This window comes from Carassius auratus, unplaced genomic scaffold (assembly GCF_003368295.1).
Source record: "Carassius auratus strain Wakin unplaced genomic scaffold, ASM336829v1 scaf_tig00216160, whole genome shotgun sequence".
NCBI classification, from domain to species: Eukaryota; Metazoa; Chordata; class Actinopteri; order Cypriniformes; family Cyprinidae; genus Carassius; species Carassius auratus.
This window is the reverse complement of record NW_020528434.1, coordinates 65,674-82,198: the sequence shown is the minus strand read 5'-3', so window position 1 is coordinate 82,198 and position 16,525 is coordinate 65,674. Positions and strand designations below refer to the sequence as shown.

General features: G+C 35.2%; 1 protein-coding gene across 2 annotated transcripts in view; it reads left to right on the top strand.

Annotated features, from left to right (window-relative positions):
- Positions 1–16,525, top strand: part of mtor (mechanistic target of rapamycin kinase) — a 154,974-nt gene that overhangs the window by 84,895 nt on the left and 53,554 nt on the right. For both annotated transcript variants that reach the window (XM_026262449.1, XM_026262450.1), the window contains exons 31-37: positions 911–1,011; positions 3,642–3,757; positions 7,723–7,800; positions 8,205–8,312; positions 10,817–10,942; positions 11,831–11,962; positions 13,448–13,563. In XM_026262449.1, coding sequence (XP_026118234.1) covers positions 911–1,011; positions 3,642–3,757; positions 7,723–7,800; positions 8,205–8,312; positions 10,817–10,942; positions 11,831–11,962; positions 13,448–13,563 — 777 coding nt within the window. The remainder of the gene's footprint in view (positions 1–910; positions 1,012–3,641; positions 3,758–7,722; positions 7,801–8,204; positions 8,313–10,816; positions 10,943–11,830; positions 11,963–13,447; positions 13,564–16,525) is intronic.

Genomic DNA, 16,525 nt, shown 5'->3' with positions numbered 1-16,525 from the left:
CCACGCACAAAACGCAAAATAAAATCCAGACCTGGTCCTCTCTCGTCCTTCACAGCCGTAACTCATCTTTTGTATACTTCCGGAGCTCCTCTGTGGGACTAGAGGTGCAGGTGTCGCTCATTTCCAATTACTCCACAGGCCTCGGCCCGTTCTCACGACTCTCAGCCCTGCCCCATTCGTCACAATCTCTAATGCAGTCAAGCCCATATGTCAATCTTGTTCTTAACAGCTGAACAGTTTAACAGCATAACAGCTGAAAAAATTTTTATTGAAGCAAAAAAAAAGCTTTGGAAGCACTCCATAATTACCACCATAATTCTTAAATTGAAGAGGTTTCGAACAACCAGGATGGAGCAATCGTGTGAGAAGGGCCTTAGAAAGAGAGGTGACCAAAACATGATTTGGTCTTTCTTGTTAAGCTTCAGTTTCTCTCAAGTTTCTCTCATCTCTACATTTAATCTCTTTTGGTTGAGCTCTAGAAATCATATTTGGAAATGAAAAAAACTCGTTAGTTTTCATCTTCTTTGAGAAAATGTTAATTGTGTATTTTCCCTTGTCTTGTATAAGTGGGTCCTCCATTTATGTTGAATACCTGTTTGTTGTCTAAGGGAGAAGGCCAGTCTTGTTTTGTTAAGTTCGACCGAGGTTTTTTCTTGATACTGAGTTAAGTTTTGCTTTGCTGATTAGTCTAACTAGATTATTTGTTGGAAGAAATGTATTGAATTTGTATTCTTTATTTGTGGCTATTTTAGGAATTGTATTGGTCACAATGAAACTCTTTTTTTTTTGTCAGAAGTAAATAAGCTTCAGTGTGGACCAGACTTTAATCCCAATAGTTAAAAGTTTGGCTATGTGAGATGGTTATGTCTTTCTCTCCCTCAATCTCTTTCTCTTTCCTTCCCTCTGTCAGGGGTCAGCTGCACCAGCAGTGCTGTGAGGAATGGACTTTGGTCAGCGAGGAGACTCAAGCCAAGATGGCCCGCATGGCAGCGGCTGCAGCATGGGGATTAGGTGAGGCGAGAGGGAAAAAAAACATCCCTCCTCTATAGGACAGGGATGCAAACTGCTCACCTTTTGAGTGTTCACTGTCATGGATTTTGGATTTTGAACAAAAATAGAGTTTTTGTTTGAGGCAGGTTTGTTGTGCAGACATAAAACATTATTGATATCCGTCGGCAACTGTAACCATAATGTTGTAATATGGATCATAATTCCTTTGTTTACGTTTACGTTCTTCAGCTACAGAACTGTTTGTGTCTGTTATGGAAAAACTCATGCTCAGAAACTGCATCTTGGTAGTAAAAAAACGGCATGGTTTTGCAGTGTACAGGTTTTTGCTTAAAATAGGACGGTAATCGGACTGTTTTCGGTCTTTTTTTTTTCGGACGATTTTTCCAGAAGTGCGTCCGCATGCACAGACTACATTGTAATCATTTGCTATCATGTCATTTGTATGAAAGTACTGAGTACTGAGGAACAGACAGCAGGAAGCGCAAAAGAAGAACAAAATAAGAGCCCCTTTCCTGCACTCACTGAAGTTGCGTTCTGTACCTGCACAAGCAGCAGTGAAGGGTTCAGTGAAAGGGATGTTCAGATCAACTTCTCGTGTGTTGGATGAAAAATGAAATGGACTAAACAGTGAAAAAACTGAAATACTTTTTTTTTTTTTGTAAAATAGAACTTGCATACATGTTTGAAAAGCCAGAAGTAAACGTCAGTTCTGTATAGGATTATTTTTATTTTACCTTAAAATTACATGGACTTAATTTGATTTAAAAAATACTGGCTGTAGCACACTGAAAAAAAGTTTTCCATTCATCCAATTAAAAAAATGTAGGGTAATGACTAGGGGTGTAACGATTCACTCGTTTTCTCGATGCATCGAGTACAAACCCTGTCGATTCATATGCATCGATCTTGAAACATGATTTTTGAATCGTGAATCGCCCGATCTTGAACAGCAATCGATTCAAAATGCTAAGAATCGAATGAATCGCGATTTCTATAGCGATTCAATGCTTTCACAATGTATACACATTAAATTACTACACGCACGAATTAATGGAGACCTTGAAGAGTGTTCGTGAATCGTGCCTCTTATCTGTCCTTCACGCGCTCCACTGTTTACCGCCTGAGACTGTCACAGGATTGCGCTCGCGCTCCGTTCGTCTCTGACGCAGTCGACGTGTGATCTATAGGACTCGTGGCCAGTGCCGGAGCCGTCGACAGCTGTATTTATTGCATGGACGGAGCAGAAATGTAAGTGTCTAAATCATTCGCACAGATCCATTGATAAATGTTTTTAAACAATGCGGATGAACCGAATATAAGAAGGAAACTTTTAAAATTAACCATAGCATTAACAACGACCTTGAAATAAGAGCGCGAGATTTATCTGATAATCAGATGCATGAAAGTAGCGTTTGTTTCAGTAGCAAACAGACATCTGGCGTTTTCTTTCAGAATCATTCGCTGATGGAGAGGAAAAGTTAAAATAGAGATGAAGACGTTTTCACACTGAAAGAGAAGCGATCTCGCTCTCATAGACGTGCCAAGCTATATCCGCAGGTATACATAAGCAGAATGAACTGATGAAAAAAAAAAAAAAAACAATTTATGAATGATGCAGTGCTAATTGACATTTATTACAGTACAGAAACTATAAAGTATATTTTCTACCTTATTCTGTGCAGAAAATTTAAATAATTGCTACTTAAATGTAGCCTAGTATATAAATATCATAAAATTGCCATTAGGAAAAAAATATAAATTACAAATGATCGATTATTGTCCAGCAGTGTATTTGATTTATTACAGCTAATTAAAAGTAATTAAAAAAGAAGATAATTCCTTGTAAATAATTATAATAATAATAATAATAATTATTATTATTATTATTATTATTATTATTATATAGGCTACATACATAAAATGATTGTATTTGACATTTCTGTCACTTCTGAAATTATAGCTACGCCCCTGGTGTGACAAAATGTTAGCTTATACATAATACTCTTTTAGCTGTTTTTTTTAAAACTTGGCTTACATAAATTTTTACGTATGCCAGGTCGCATCATTAAACTAGCATTTAACAATGGACAAAAGTTTTTTTTTGTTTTTTTTTTTTAACCTATGGTTCTCTAACCATAAATGCTACTGTAATTTGCCCCCTGACTAAGCATTTAAAGAATTTAGTAGAAGCATTTAAATAATCCCTTAAATGCACTTAAAGAATGCAGAATCGAATCGTTATAATCGAATCGAATCGAATTTAATTGTGAATCGAATCGAATTGAATCGTTATAAATTTGCAAAAATCGTTCTTGAATCGAATCGAAAACCTATGAATCATAATCGAATTGAATCGCTGCCTTGCCAAAGATTCACAGCCCTAGTAATGACTCTTATTGGAATATGTAAATTGATTATATGTCTGTAGTTGTTTTTGCATTTTATCCTGAATGGATGTTAAGTTGTTATTTGTTATATATAAAAGATAATAAAAAGTTGATCACTATATATATTTATATATATATATATATATATATATATATATATATATATATATTATAATATTATATATATATATATTATATTATATTTGTTTGTATAATATAATTTTTTCTTTGTTTGTTTGTCAGGCCACTGGGACAGTATGGAAGAGTATACTTGCATGATCCCACGAGACACCCATGATGGAGCCTTTTACAGGGCAGTGCTTGCTTTACATCAGGATCTCTTCTCATTGGCTCAACAGGTACTGCATAATAAACAACTTAAGAGAGTTATTAAATAAACAGTATATAAACTGCCTCTCACCTCATTTATCATTCTCTAAAAATGTCTAACTCACATGGAAGAAACATCCAGAAAGAAGAAAGATGATGATTGCAACAGTTGCCGTGGTGCATTGTCTCACAGGAATTATGTAATACTGGTCAAAGACTACCCTCAATCCGCACGTCAAATAACTTGGCTGACATATGGTCACTGCGGTGATGCAGTGTTTCTTTTTCCTAAACAAGCGTGACTGTGAGCATGTGTGAGAGAGAGAGAGAGAGAGAGAGAGAGAGATGAGCTCATACACTTAGAGAACATCACAGTCACACCCATTTATTCTGTATTCACCATTATTATCCTGTCTATCCCACCTGTTCCATTACTCGAGAGGATTTTGTGACTAAGGTTACTTAAATTAAACGGTAACATCATAAGTCCGGTTTAAAGCTGGAAAGGAAAGTAGCCATTGATAAAATGAGATCAATCTGTTACTTCTGGTCAAAGGTAATTTTGGTTACCCAGGAAACTCATTACATTGATCCCTAAATCTCTTGTAATTTTTTTGTGTCGGTCTTTGTCAGTTCTAAAAAAAAAAAGGTTTAAAGGGGTCAATAATTACTAGAGGTCGACCGATTGGTTTTGCCGATTAATCGGCCCCGATAGTTGATTGCTGGAGCAACCAGTTATCTGCAAAAATCCATGCTGAAATTTTTCGGGTTGCGTTAGTTGCTGGAGCGTCTGAGAAGGCTCTGTTTTCATTATACAGTGCAAGATTGGCCTCTAGTGGCGGAATTGACTAACAACATGTGCTATTTGTTTACACACGAGATGTTGCAAGCTAAACAAGGGGGGAAACTTCAGACCCGGAATTAAATGCAGCTGACAGAAAATCCTGCCCTGCCACTGAGCGCCATTGACATATTTTTCTGTTAAATTACATTATATTCGCCCGAATTGTTGTTAATGTACATAATGAATGGTATATTGAGCATTTTCATTGAAACGTTTATCTTTCTGTGGCTCTAAAAAAGTCTGTATGCTTCATTAATAGAGCTATAATATAGATCACTCTTTTACGTTTGCTCCGCTTTTTTAAACACCGAACTTCAATCTTATCTATGCCTTATTGTTCATTCTTGAAGTAAACTTTTGTCCATTTGGTGAATTAATAAACTGCTTTAGACCGCTGCTCAAGTTGAATGTGATACGTCCGGAGTGTGTGTGATACGGGTTAGTTCTCCTAGACTCAGCGCTGCTCTTCTATTTTGATTAGATAATCATTAAGTGTTCAAGAATAGAAGCAGTTAAAGTGTGAGACTATAAATTGTGCTGGTATAATTGAATGACCCTATGATTACCATGATGCTGAATTCACAGTTTAATGCGGAATATCAAGGCATTGGTCAAATTTTTTATGAGGTAATCACAAGTAGGTCATCATTACACTTAAATGAAATCGTGATATGGATTAGTATCTTTAACTATTAAGCCGCAAAAGTCGATTTAAATATGAATCCTGCATGTTCTGAGTGTCTCTGTTAATGAATGGTGCAGACGCAAGGTTTAATTTATTACACATATACTGAACCAAGTGTAAAAATAAAAGCCTATTTTTTTCAGAAGAATGTACATAGCCTACTACTACAATGAAACAAACATTATTTTTTAAGGGATAATCACACAACAATTCTTCCATATTTTAATTTTAATAGTAAATAAAAAGTTTGCTTAATTTTCAGTAATTAAAAAATAAATGAAAAAAAAATTATAATAATTAAGTTGTTTTATGCATTCAAATAATAGAATTTGGTAACAATAAAAAATATGGTTATACTTCTTATGGCCCTTAACAAAATTTTTGTTAAACTTTTATTAAATTGATGCTAAATGTATAAGTTTCATGATTTTAAATAATTAGACTTTTGATTAATAAACATTAATTATAACTATTAAAAAGGTGTGGAGAAAAATTAAAATGGAAAAAAAAAACTGAATCCATAAAAATTCTAATGGAAAAATAAATGGAATTTAGGAAAAAATTTAACTGATAAATGTTTTCTGAGGTACCCTTATAATGGTGTTATGATTTTTACTTAATGTCACAATTTACACATAAAAGGCCATTATCTTATCTACCCAGATTTTCGACCTCTGACTTAACTACTCTATGTAAAAGGGTTGATTTAATTGTAAATGTCCACTGCTATGATTGAGCAACATCTTTACATATTAAATATATATTACATGTGGAACTCTTTTGAAAATGTTTTCTTTGTATTTACTGTAACATCAAGTAATATCAAGGATGATATAGGTCCAGATTTCTGTGCAGTTGGTCAGCATCGTACTGTAGTGTACTGTAGGCTTTTATCCACCAAAATGCAGATCATCATCCAACAACTGTTAAATAAAAATGTGATTTGGGGAGGCTTTACTATTTTGATAACAATCCATGTAATCCATGCTGACAAGTCTCTAGGTCAAGTGAGTCAAGTTATATTCATTTATATAGGGCTTTGTTCAATACAGATTGTGTCAAAGCAGCTTCAGAATAATAAACTGGAAAAACAGCATCAGCTTTGCAAAGTTCTTCAGTTTCAGGAAACAATCCTTTCAGTTATAATTACAACTTAATTTTGAAATGAAGCTGCACTTAGTGATTTTTTTTGGGTCTAAGCACCAATAGGTCTTTGAAGACCTATATGACTGTCATAGATCTTTCCAAATATATTGTGTTTGTACTCAAAAGCAGGGCCTTCACTAGTGAGGAGAAAGGTGATGACGATTATAGGGGCCTATGGTTGTAGGGTGGAGGAGGCAATTTAAACCGCCTGCCCAAGGCCAGCATGAACAATTATCAGGGTAGTTGACTGAAATCACTGAAAAGCTTATAATTTGCATGTGTTTTTAAGCCTTGCCTATTTGAACATTCAAGGGATTTTAAAGCATTGTAGCACAAGAAGATGCGAAAGAACTCAACTGAGTACTCATTGAACTAAGTTTTCTTTCATGTGTTCTTACATTCAAACTAACAAAAAAACCTTGCCAATTTAAACATGCAAGCAAAAACAATGTGAAAGAGCTTAGTTCAGCACCCGTTCGCTATGTTCTGTACAGCGCACACACAGAGAGCTTTGGTTTTGGTTCTTTTTGTGCTTGAACAGACAAATACATATAAAATTATGTTGAAATACCCATCTTGACGAGTATCCTCGAAACACTGTTGGTTTTGTCTTAAGTGAACATAAACTTCTGAGAAAAAAATTTACTAGCTGCTGTCACTTTTTTTTTATGTTAATCCAAGAAAGAAAAAATAGAGCTTAGCTTAGTAGGAACACATTGTGACTGATAATACCAAGTTACCATACAAGTTAATGTTTTTAAACATAATACTTAATACAATTTATATAGTATAGTAAATACACTGGATAAAATCCTTCGGAAAGGGATTTTAGTGTGAATGGGAGGCTGAAATCCTGCTGATAGAGTTTGCTGTAGAATTCTAGATTATTGATGGGTGTCTGTGGTCTTTCCTAGTTGTTTAGGTCTGTTTTTTATTCTGTGCTGTTTTGGCTTTGCTTAAAGAGATCTGTATGTGTGTGTTTACATGTCTATGTGAGCAAGAAAGCAGTAGAATGAAAGCATGTTTTCCATATGTAATTCAGTGGTAAAAACATACAAATTATCTGTTTGTTTATTTAATTATTTATTTATTTATTTATTGTATATCATAGTTTTCTTGGTCAGTGTCTCTTTGGTTTTTGGATTTTTTGCTTTAGTTTGCTATAAGGTCCTTTGAATTAACCAAAATAATTTTAAATTACTATAATGTAGTCAACAGACATGGAACATTTTATAGATGTGTGTTCATTGAAAAATAGTTACAACCATAATCAAGCATTCAGCAATACTATGGTATAATGTGTGTTCATGTGATTTCAGTGCATTGACAAAGCCAGAGACCTACTGGATGCTGAGCTCACCGCCATGGCTGGAGAAAGTTACAGCAGAGCATATGGGGTAAGAGCATATACTTCAGTCTCAATATGGAAGACTGGCCCAAGTCTGACACAAGTAATGAAAACCTTTTCTTTGTCTTGTTCTTTGAGTGATTGCGGTTCAGCATGTGAGCTAAAGAGAGACCATTTCAGGAGAGACTATTACATAATAAGACCAAACCCTTGTCTCTGTATTGCATTATTCCAGCTTGCATAAGGTTTTAATTAACACATGCACACACACATATACTCTGACATTGAGTGAGAAAATTGTTTTTTATGGATCTAATCTTTTCTTTCTTCAGTTGCACTGTTTTAATTTAAGATGATTTGAATGTTTATAGAGTGCATACGAAAGTATATATAGTCAAGGCACTTCAAGGGGAGTAAGGGTCTTTTTCATTCTGTTCATCTTCTCTCTCATAGGCCATGGTGTCTTGTCAGATGCTGTCTGAGTTAGAGGAGGTGATCCAGTATAAACTGGTTCCTGAGAGGAGGGACATTATAAGGGAAACGTGGTGGGAGAGGCTTCAGGTAACAGCACTGTTTTTCACTCCACACATACCAAGTTAAAAGGAGTATTCAGGGATCTATATGTATGTCTATATAATAAAAGTTAAATTAATTACAAAATTATTTTTGCACATGTATATTTTTAACCGCCTCACTAAATGTTGCCATATAAACAGTAAGTCAGAAGCAATGCATTAATTCCAAGTTTCACAAAGGAAGGATTCATCAGACTGATGTGTTGCTTTATCAGTAATCCTGTCTTGACATGAGCCGCGTTTCCAACGCAGGAACTTTACCCAGGAACTAGGGTCTTTGGGCTGGTACTTGGTGTGTTTCCACTGCAGGAAGTTAGTACTTTTTCAAAGTTCTGGAACTTTTGGGGGCAGGACTTGGGCACTAAACATGCTGATTGGTTGAGTTCACGCAGCATTGTTTCGCCGAGTTCGGAGACGTGAGCTCCACGTGATCAGTGGGAGCTCAGGGATCATTTATCCGCCGAGAGAAGTCTCTTCTAGGCTCGACCTTCTGATATGGGGTCAACGGGTCTTGGGGGAAAATAGTTCCTGGGGAAAAAAGTTCCTGGTACGAATGTTCCGGTTAATTTCGATGGGAACGCGGCAATGGTTGACATTATGTGTGAAAACATTTTGTGGTTGGCTTGACATCAGCTCAGCAGGGTGTCTTGACATAGTGTGTAGGCTTGTGTTTCTTTTATATGCTCAGCTAGTGCCACCGGGGAAAAACAAACATTTAACAGTGAGAAATAATGCTGCCAACATGCAGACATTTCCATTCATAAAGGAAGGTGTGAAAGTGCAGAACTGATATATTGTTGACAAGTAAATGTTAGTCAGCAGTCAATTGGTCAACTTTAGTTCAGGAGAATTACACTCAGAACTCAGAATAGTGTGATTTGATGAGTTATGTACAGTCAGTTTTTCATCCATATCCGCTTTCAGGTTTATTCAACCCTGTTATGTGTAGACGTAGCTTATTCTGGCTAAGGACTGCCCACTTTGTAATCTTAAGCTAATTCATACTTTTGCCAAAAGTCAGTAGTCTGGCTATTCTATGATAATAACTAGACGCCTAATTCAGTCTTCATCTTTTTGTCGACACATTTTCTCAAATTAATGGCTAACATACTATCGTTTATAGCTGTTAGCTGCTCAGTTTCTTGCCAATAATGTAAAAAAACTTCATAGAGTCTAATGTTACCAACCAGAACTTCAGCATAGTCAGTGCTGAGTAGATAACTTGCAAATTGTAGTCTGTTATTGATTTACAAATTACACAACAAAAAATTTAGTTTGTGACATAATTTATAGATTACTAATTTCAGGTAATGTATTCTACTGTTTAATTACTTCTAGAAAACTGTTTACCTAAATCATTTGTCACATATATATATAGTTTACCATATTGAAATAAAATAATTATAATAATACTAAAATAACAGAGAAATGCATTAAAGAGCCAGTAAGATGAAAATTCTAAGCTTCCTATCTCTGTTTATAATTCCTGTACATTAGCTTTAAATCCATCCAAGGTTAAAAAACATTGTCATTTTGTCAAAATATCATTTTAAAATTACCTCAATTCTCAGAGATCCCCAAACGGTTCGCACGAAGCTGTTCAAAAGATTCAGTTTCCTTAAACCCCACCTTTCGGTAGCATACTGTGTTCTGATTGGTCAACTAACATAGTTTTGATTGGTTGTTCCACACACAACTTCACTGTAAACTATGCGTTAGCATCTGTTTGGGGTGAATTATGTCTTATTATTATTACTCTCATCACGAAGCAAACAGAAAATAAAAAACTTGAACAGTCTCGCTGCTTTTTCTTCTGTGGGTGTATTCAAGCCGCGGTCACATTACATATAACGAAGGGCGACATGAAATAGACATCGCATTGTTTTCATATGGATTACTTTATCACAGAATATCGGTTTTTGGCAGCACTTGTTTAGTTTTAAAGTAGACATATCAAGCTTTCTATAGATATCTCTCTCATGTCTCTTCACGGAGTATTCACCGAGTTACAGTTCATTTTAATGACGTGTTTGTAAAAGACAAAGGCTGCAGACAGCACACATACGGATAAGACGCTCGGGAGAAAACAAACACATAACTTCATAATCATACTTCGCGTTGTGATTCGGAGATGCTCGTTGGTCTAAATAAAATTGGTAATGAACCCTCTTTTATGGCCAAATGCTTTTGATTTTGAGTACAAATCCCGCCTTGTACTCACAGAGATTAGAAAAGCAGTCATCAGTGAAAGGGATTTGTTGTACTGCTCTTGTATGGGGGTTAAACTGAATTTTAGCCATTGGTTATTCTGATCTTCATTCTTTGGCAGTGAAAATAAAACAAACTTGCCTTTACAATTAAAAACACACTGTCTCCTCGACATGATGCTATCACACCATGATGCTATGACCCATAATCTGGGTAGATAGATAATGGCCTTTTATGTGTAAATTATGTAAATGCTAAAAATGTGTCTTGTCTTTTCTTCAGGGTTGTCAGCGTATTGTGGAGGACTGGCAGAGGATCTTGATGGTGCGGTCCCTAGTCATTAGTCCACATGAGGACATGAGAACGTGGTTGAAGTATGCTAGCCTCTGTGGAAAAAGTGGAAGACTAGTAAGAACAACACTGTTATCTTCAATAGCAAGCTTAACACTGAACTCATGTAACACACTGAATATCATTTGCATCGCATCATTTCACAGAAGGAAAAACTCTTGTGGAAGTTTTAAATATCTTCCAGAATGTGGCAAAACGTATAGAATGGAGAAACATCCATAAACAATGAAAAGTTAAAGCAATAAACCTAAAGAAAACATTGTTTACAGTGATTTAGAACTGCTAAGGGGTGTTGGAAATGCACAATGTGGAGTTATAAAGATCATAAAGGCATAAATTTAAAAATCTAAACTTCCCTGTTTGTTTGACATATAAGAGGTCATCTCATTATAAATGCAGTGTACGTTTCAAAAAGGAGCTTTTATGGAAACCAAGCTACCAAAACAACTCTTTTTACTTCCTCCCCTTTATTGTTTAATAGAAATTAATGCATCAATGTAAAACTGCCTATCAGCCAGTGCCTGCTTCTTCATCATCACCTCTTCGACCCCAGGCACTGCTGTGTTAAGGATAGACTAGGATCATTTTAGGTCTCGGGTTCAAACACTGAAGATGTTCTGCCTGTGATCTCCAGACAAGCAACTTTATTTATTTGGGTGAATCTTAGTGACATTTAGATCGCTAAATATTGACACTGAATTATGTGCACTTTTTTTCTTTTCTTTTTTTTTTTTTAGCTGGTCCAGTTGAAGTCTTAATTATTTATGATTGTGTAGTAAATCATTTTGAATGTGTAGTTGCAATCATTTTCTCAAAAACAAGTTTTTATGACAGCTGCCATTTCATGTCGCTGAATTACATTTGGTTTACAGATGTCTGCCATTTTATTTACATTGTGACAACAGTTTGAAGACATAATCATCAGAATCTTTATGTACTCCTTAGGCACTAGCCCATAAAACCCTCGTTCTACTGCTGGGTGTGGATCCCTCCAAACAGCTCGACCATCCCCTGCCCACCGCCCACCCTCATGTCACCTACGCTTATATGAAGTACATTTGGAAGAGCACTCGCAAGGTAAACACTCACTTCAGTTGCTCTTGAAAACAAGTGATTCCCTTCGCAGTGCCCCCGGGATTTCCATTCTAGTACAGTGAAGTACTGAATCTTTCTGCTTGTATGTGCAAAAAAATGAAAATGGTCTGCAATATCTGGAGGAAGCCATCCATTAGGAGGAAGCATTCCCATTCATCTTAAAAAAAGTTGTTTATCTGACACGTATATTCCTGGAAATATATGACTTGCATGATCCAATTTTGGTTCATTGGCACTCAGTTCTACAGCCAAGTGGTTTTGTGCTAAATCAACTGAGCCATAAATGACATAGACTAATCACATTAGAGTCAAAGGAAAATTACATCATGACAGCATTCATTTGCATTTTCAATGATGAAAATTTTATTTTAATATAAATATTTAGTTTACTTTTGCTTGCAAGAATTAGGCCTGCGGGCCCCTTGTTGCATAATGTGTACTGACCCCAGAGCCCCCTTTCGCACAACACAGGAAGTCCTGTAAAACATCTACTGACCCCTAGGGCTCCAGGTCCTTTTACTGTAAAGACTAGGGAATCATAACAATGAACACTTAAACAATGCCAATCAGATGAGATGAAGCAGCTCAGTTTAGATCTTTTTGAAATGCTGTGATTGTTAATATTTTTTTTTCATATTATGCAAGATGTCACCTTTTCCTTAAGAGTATTTCACAAATGGACATTATACACTATTACATAGTACACTATATTATGTCCAACTCCCATATAGGTTTATCCGAATGCAAACATTACAAATGTAAGTAATACCAGGAAGTCAGTCTTTCCCTCTTGTTAACTTTAAATTGCATTGGTTAGCAAAATTTTTAAGGATTTTAATTTATTCGTTTTTTTTATTTTTTTATCTTACATTTCATGTGTAGATTCATGTATTTGCATGACTTTATTGACTATATTCTTACACTAAATATTCAAAGTAGATTTATAAATTGTACAGTCCATGATAAGGCCTGGCACAAACACAATTTGAGTAGGCGAGTGTGTGTTACATTTTGCTGTTTGGCCCAATGATTAAATTTTAAGAGAAATAAATATTAACCTTTAAATATTAACCTGTCATTTATTTACCCTCAAGTTGTATGAGTTTCTTTCTTCTGTTGAACATAAAATAAGGTGTTTTGAAGAATATGGGTAACCAAACCATTTTTGGTCCCCGTTGACTTCCATAGTATGAAAAGAAAATAATAATATAAAAAGTTATAACCAGAAACTGTTTATAGTATATGTGCATGTTTTGTATTGGATAAAAAAAAAAGTATGCATTATGCAATAATCAGTTTAATGAAGTCTCTAAAAAATCTGGTATTATGGAAATGCACATGCATGTTAACTGGCCCGAGTCAATGCCATTGTTCCAGGGAATTGATCTGTATAAACGCCATAAAATATCTTCTACTAGTAAGGACTGCATGATATTTAGGCATTTGTTCTATCTGCATCTCTCTCAGATTGATGCATTCCAGCATATGCAGCACTTTGTGCAGGGGATGCAACAGCAAGCACAACACGCTATCGCAGCAGAAGACCAGCAGCACAAACTGGAGCTGCACAAATTGATGGCACGGTCAGTAAGACTTGCAACCATATGCCCACACTCTTATTTGACTTGACAAAAAAAGCACCTATTTAAATGCTTATTCTGTGAACCATCAGAAAAAGCATGGTATTTTTCTCAAACCACTTAAGTGCAAACCCAGCCACACATACATTCTAAAGATTTAATCGGTTATGCCAGTCACAAGTACTAACTGCATACTCAAAGAAATACTAACCCCATAAAAGCTACCTTGATCCTGACCTTAAGCATTTGTTTTACATTCTGATAAGATAGCATTACTGTTTGTTACAATCCGATCTATTAATAAAATACATGATCATTTTTTAAAATCAGATTATTGCATGATTGAGTTAGCCAATGAAATCAGCTATGTGTAGGATTTGCACCTGAAAAAAAAAATGCACATAAAAATGTAGTATGTTAACACTAAGCTTGTCTCACATAGCTAGAACTTAAGACTAATTTAGCTGACTTGTCACTGGAGCAGTTTTTTGTGTACTCCGTCATCCCTGAGTGGTATACAGTTTTACACACTAATCATTTCAATTTCAATCTACAGCTTTAGCACTCAGCAGCCAGGACAAACAAACTCTTCACATAGGCCTGCCTCACTGCTCAGATATTAGGGCCCTCCCCTCCCTTACAGAAGTAATCTCTGCTTAATGTGATCATTGTTCTGAATATGTGTACTGAATAGTGCAAAACATCTGATTTAGAAGTGATATTTTTACAAAACAGGAAAGAACTATGACTGACAAATTCAAAAGTTTTGTCTCTTTCCTTAAACCAGTTCTGTTCTATCCATTTATGTATTGAATGAAATTGTTTTCATAGTGTACAATTCTCTTGACTTTTTTCATAAGCTTGTTTGCTAATCTAATGGCACATATACAGTTATTGTATTCAATAACATTTCAGTTGAAGTGGTTTTTTTTAATGAGTCTTCTAACTACTGTGTGAAATAATCAGTCTTTCAGTACTACTATTGTCAAGAGCCTGTTTTTGATTGCTGAAAAATAGGTGGTCAGCTCTCCAGGTTTTAGGAGAGAGCTTGTGTGGTTTACTTAATGATGAGATCAGTTTCTTCTTCCCTCCCAGTGACAAGCTCCTGTTGTCGTTATGTACTTTAACAAACTCCTAGAGATTTAATCCGATTAATACCATATTTGGTCCATCTAAACTATAGGCTGATGCTAAATTGCAAAATGTCACGACCAACTCATTTACGGCCATCACATAAGAGAATCACACACACAAACAAACTGTTGATGATATGATTATTGCTGTATGATGTTGCTGTAACTCACACATGCAATACAAGGTCCAATTTGTCCCAGACAAGAGTCCTGACTTGAATACATCTACATGCAGTAATCATTTAAATGACCTAGTGCCACCTACTGGAAGTTGTTGTAACTCAAAAATAAAATGTCAAATGCTTCAAAGGAGTTCTGACCTGAAGAAATCTAGTGTAAGATAGAGATGGATTAACAAGAACACTAGTGTGCTATTTATGAATGCTATATCTTCAGCACCTAGCATTTCTGCAGACTCTGTTAATCTTCTCCTTGATTCCTTTAACTCAAAAGTAGTGGTCAACCTATGTGTTTTTTGACAGCTGATGCAGACATCTTGGAAAGCAGGTGGGCAGATAGCCGATATAAAGACAATGTGATTTAAAAAAATTATTATTATTCATATTTAAGAAATATGACATTTAATCACATTTAATTAATCACATTTAATTTACACGGACCGACTGTCACACAGAGAACACATGATCATGCTGGATAAAATATCACAGCTGGATTCAACTAAGTTTGCAAGGTTTGTGACATTAAATGTTCATTAGTCATTCAAAGATTTATCTAAACTATATAAATATGTATTTGCTTAATGCTGATGGCAAACAAAAAAATTATTATAATGTTTGCCTTTCTATTATTAATAGGTCTAATATAAAAGCAATCGTAATAATACTTTCTATATACATTAATTTCTTTGTTTAACCATTCTATCTAATTATTAGACAGACATCTTTCTGTATTTAACACAACTGTTAACGACAATGACGAACAAGAGAGAGAGTGTGAGCAGTGAGCAGTGTACTCAAACGCTGTCGCTCTCAGCGCCATTAAAATAAAATCTTGACGCACTTCCCACATATTTTCTTCAAAAGGGTGCTAAACAGTTTAGAAGCAGATCTCTTAGAAGTGGTGAATGCATCACTTCTTTCTGGGACTTTTCCAAACTCCCCGAAAACTGCAGTTGTTAAACTTTTCTAAAAAAAAAAAAATCTTTATAACCCAATTTTGAGCAATTATAGACCAATATCAAATCTTCCTTTTTATATTCAAGATTATTGAAAATGTGGTCTTTAATCAGCTGAACAAAAACTTGAATTTAATTAGATATTTGGACAATTTTCAATCTCTTTTCCGAGGCTAGGACAGTGCTCATTAAAATAATAAATGATATTCGCTTAAATTCTGGTAAAATATCAGTGCTGTAGACACTGTGAATCATAACATTACTAGAGAGACTGGACAAATGGGTCAGGCTTTCTGTGATGATAACCAAATGGTATTGGTCATTCTTAGAAGGGAGAGGTTATTATGTGAGTATAGGAGAGTATAAGTCTTAAAGGGATCTTGGGTATTAAGACATGTACAGTATAGCTTAATATAGCATACATTATTTCTCTTACTGAAATATGTAAAAGAAAACCTGTGAAAGATGGTTTTTTTTTTTTTATGTTTTTACACTATGGGGGGCACCATTATTTTATGTGCAAAGTACATTCTGCTTTGATGACATCAAATGGTTGCACTCTGTGAGCTACTGGCACTTTTTTACCGCAACACAACTCAGAAAATAAACAAAAGAAAATAAATTACGGATATGATACCACATTGTGTGACTTTTGGATGTAATTTTCAGTCGGAGGGCAACAAAAGAAGCAATATAG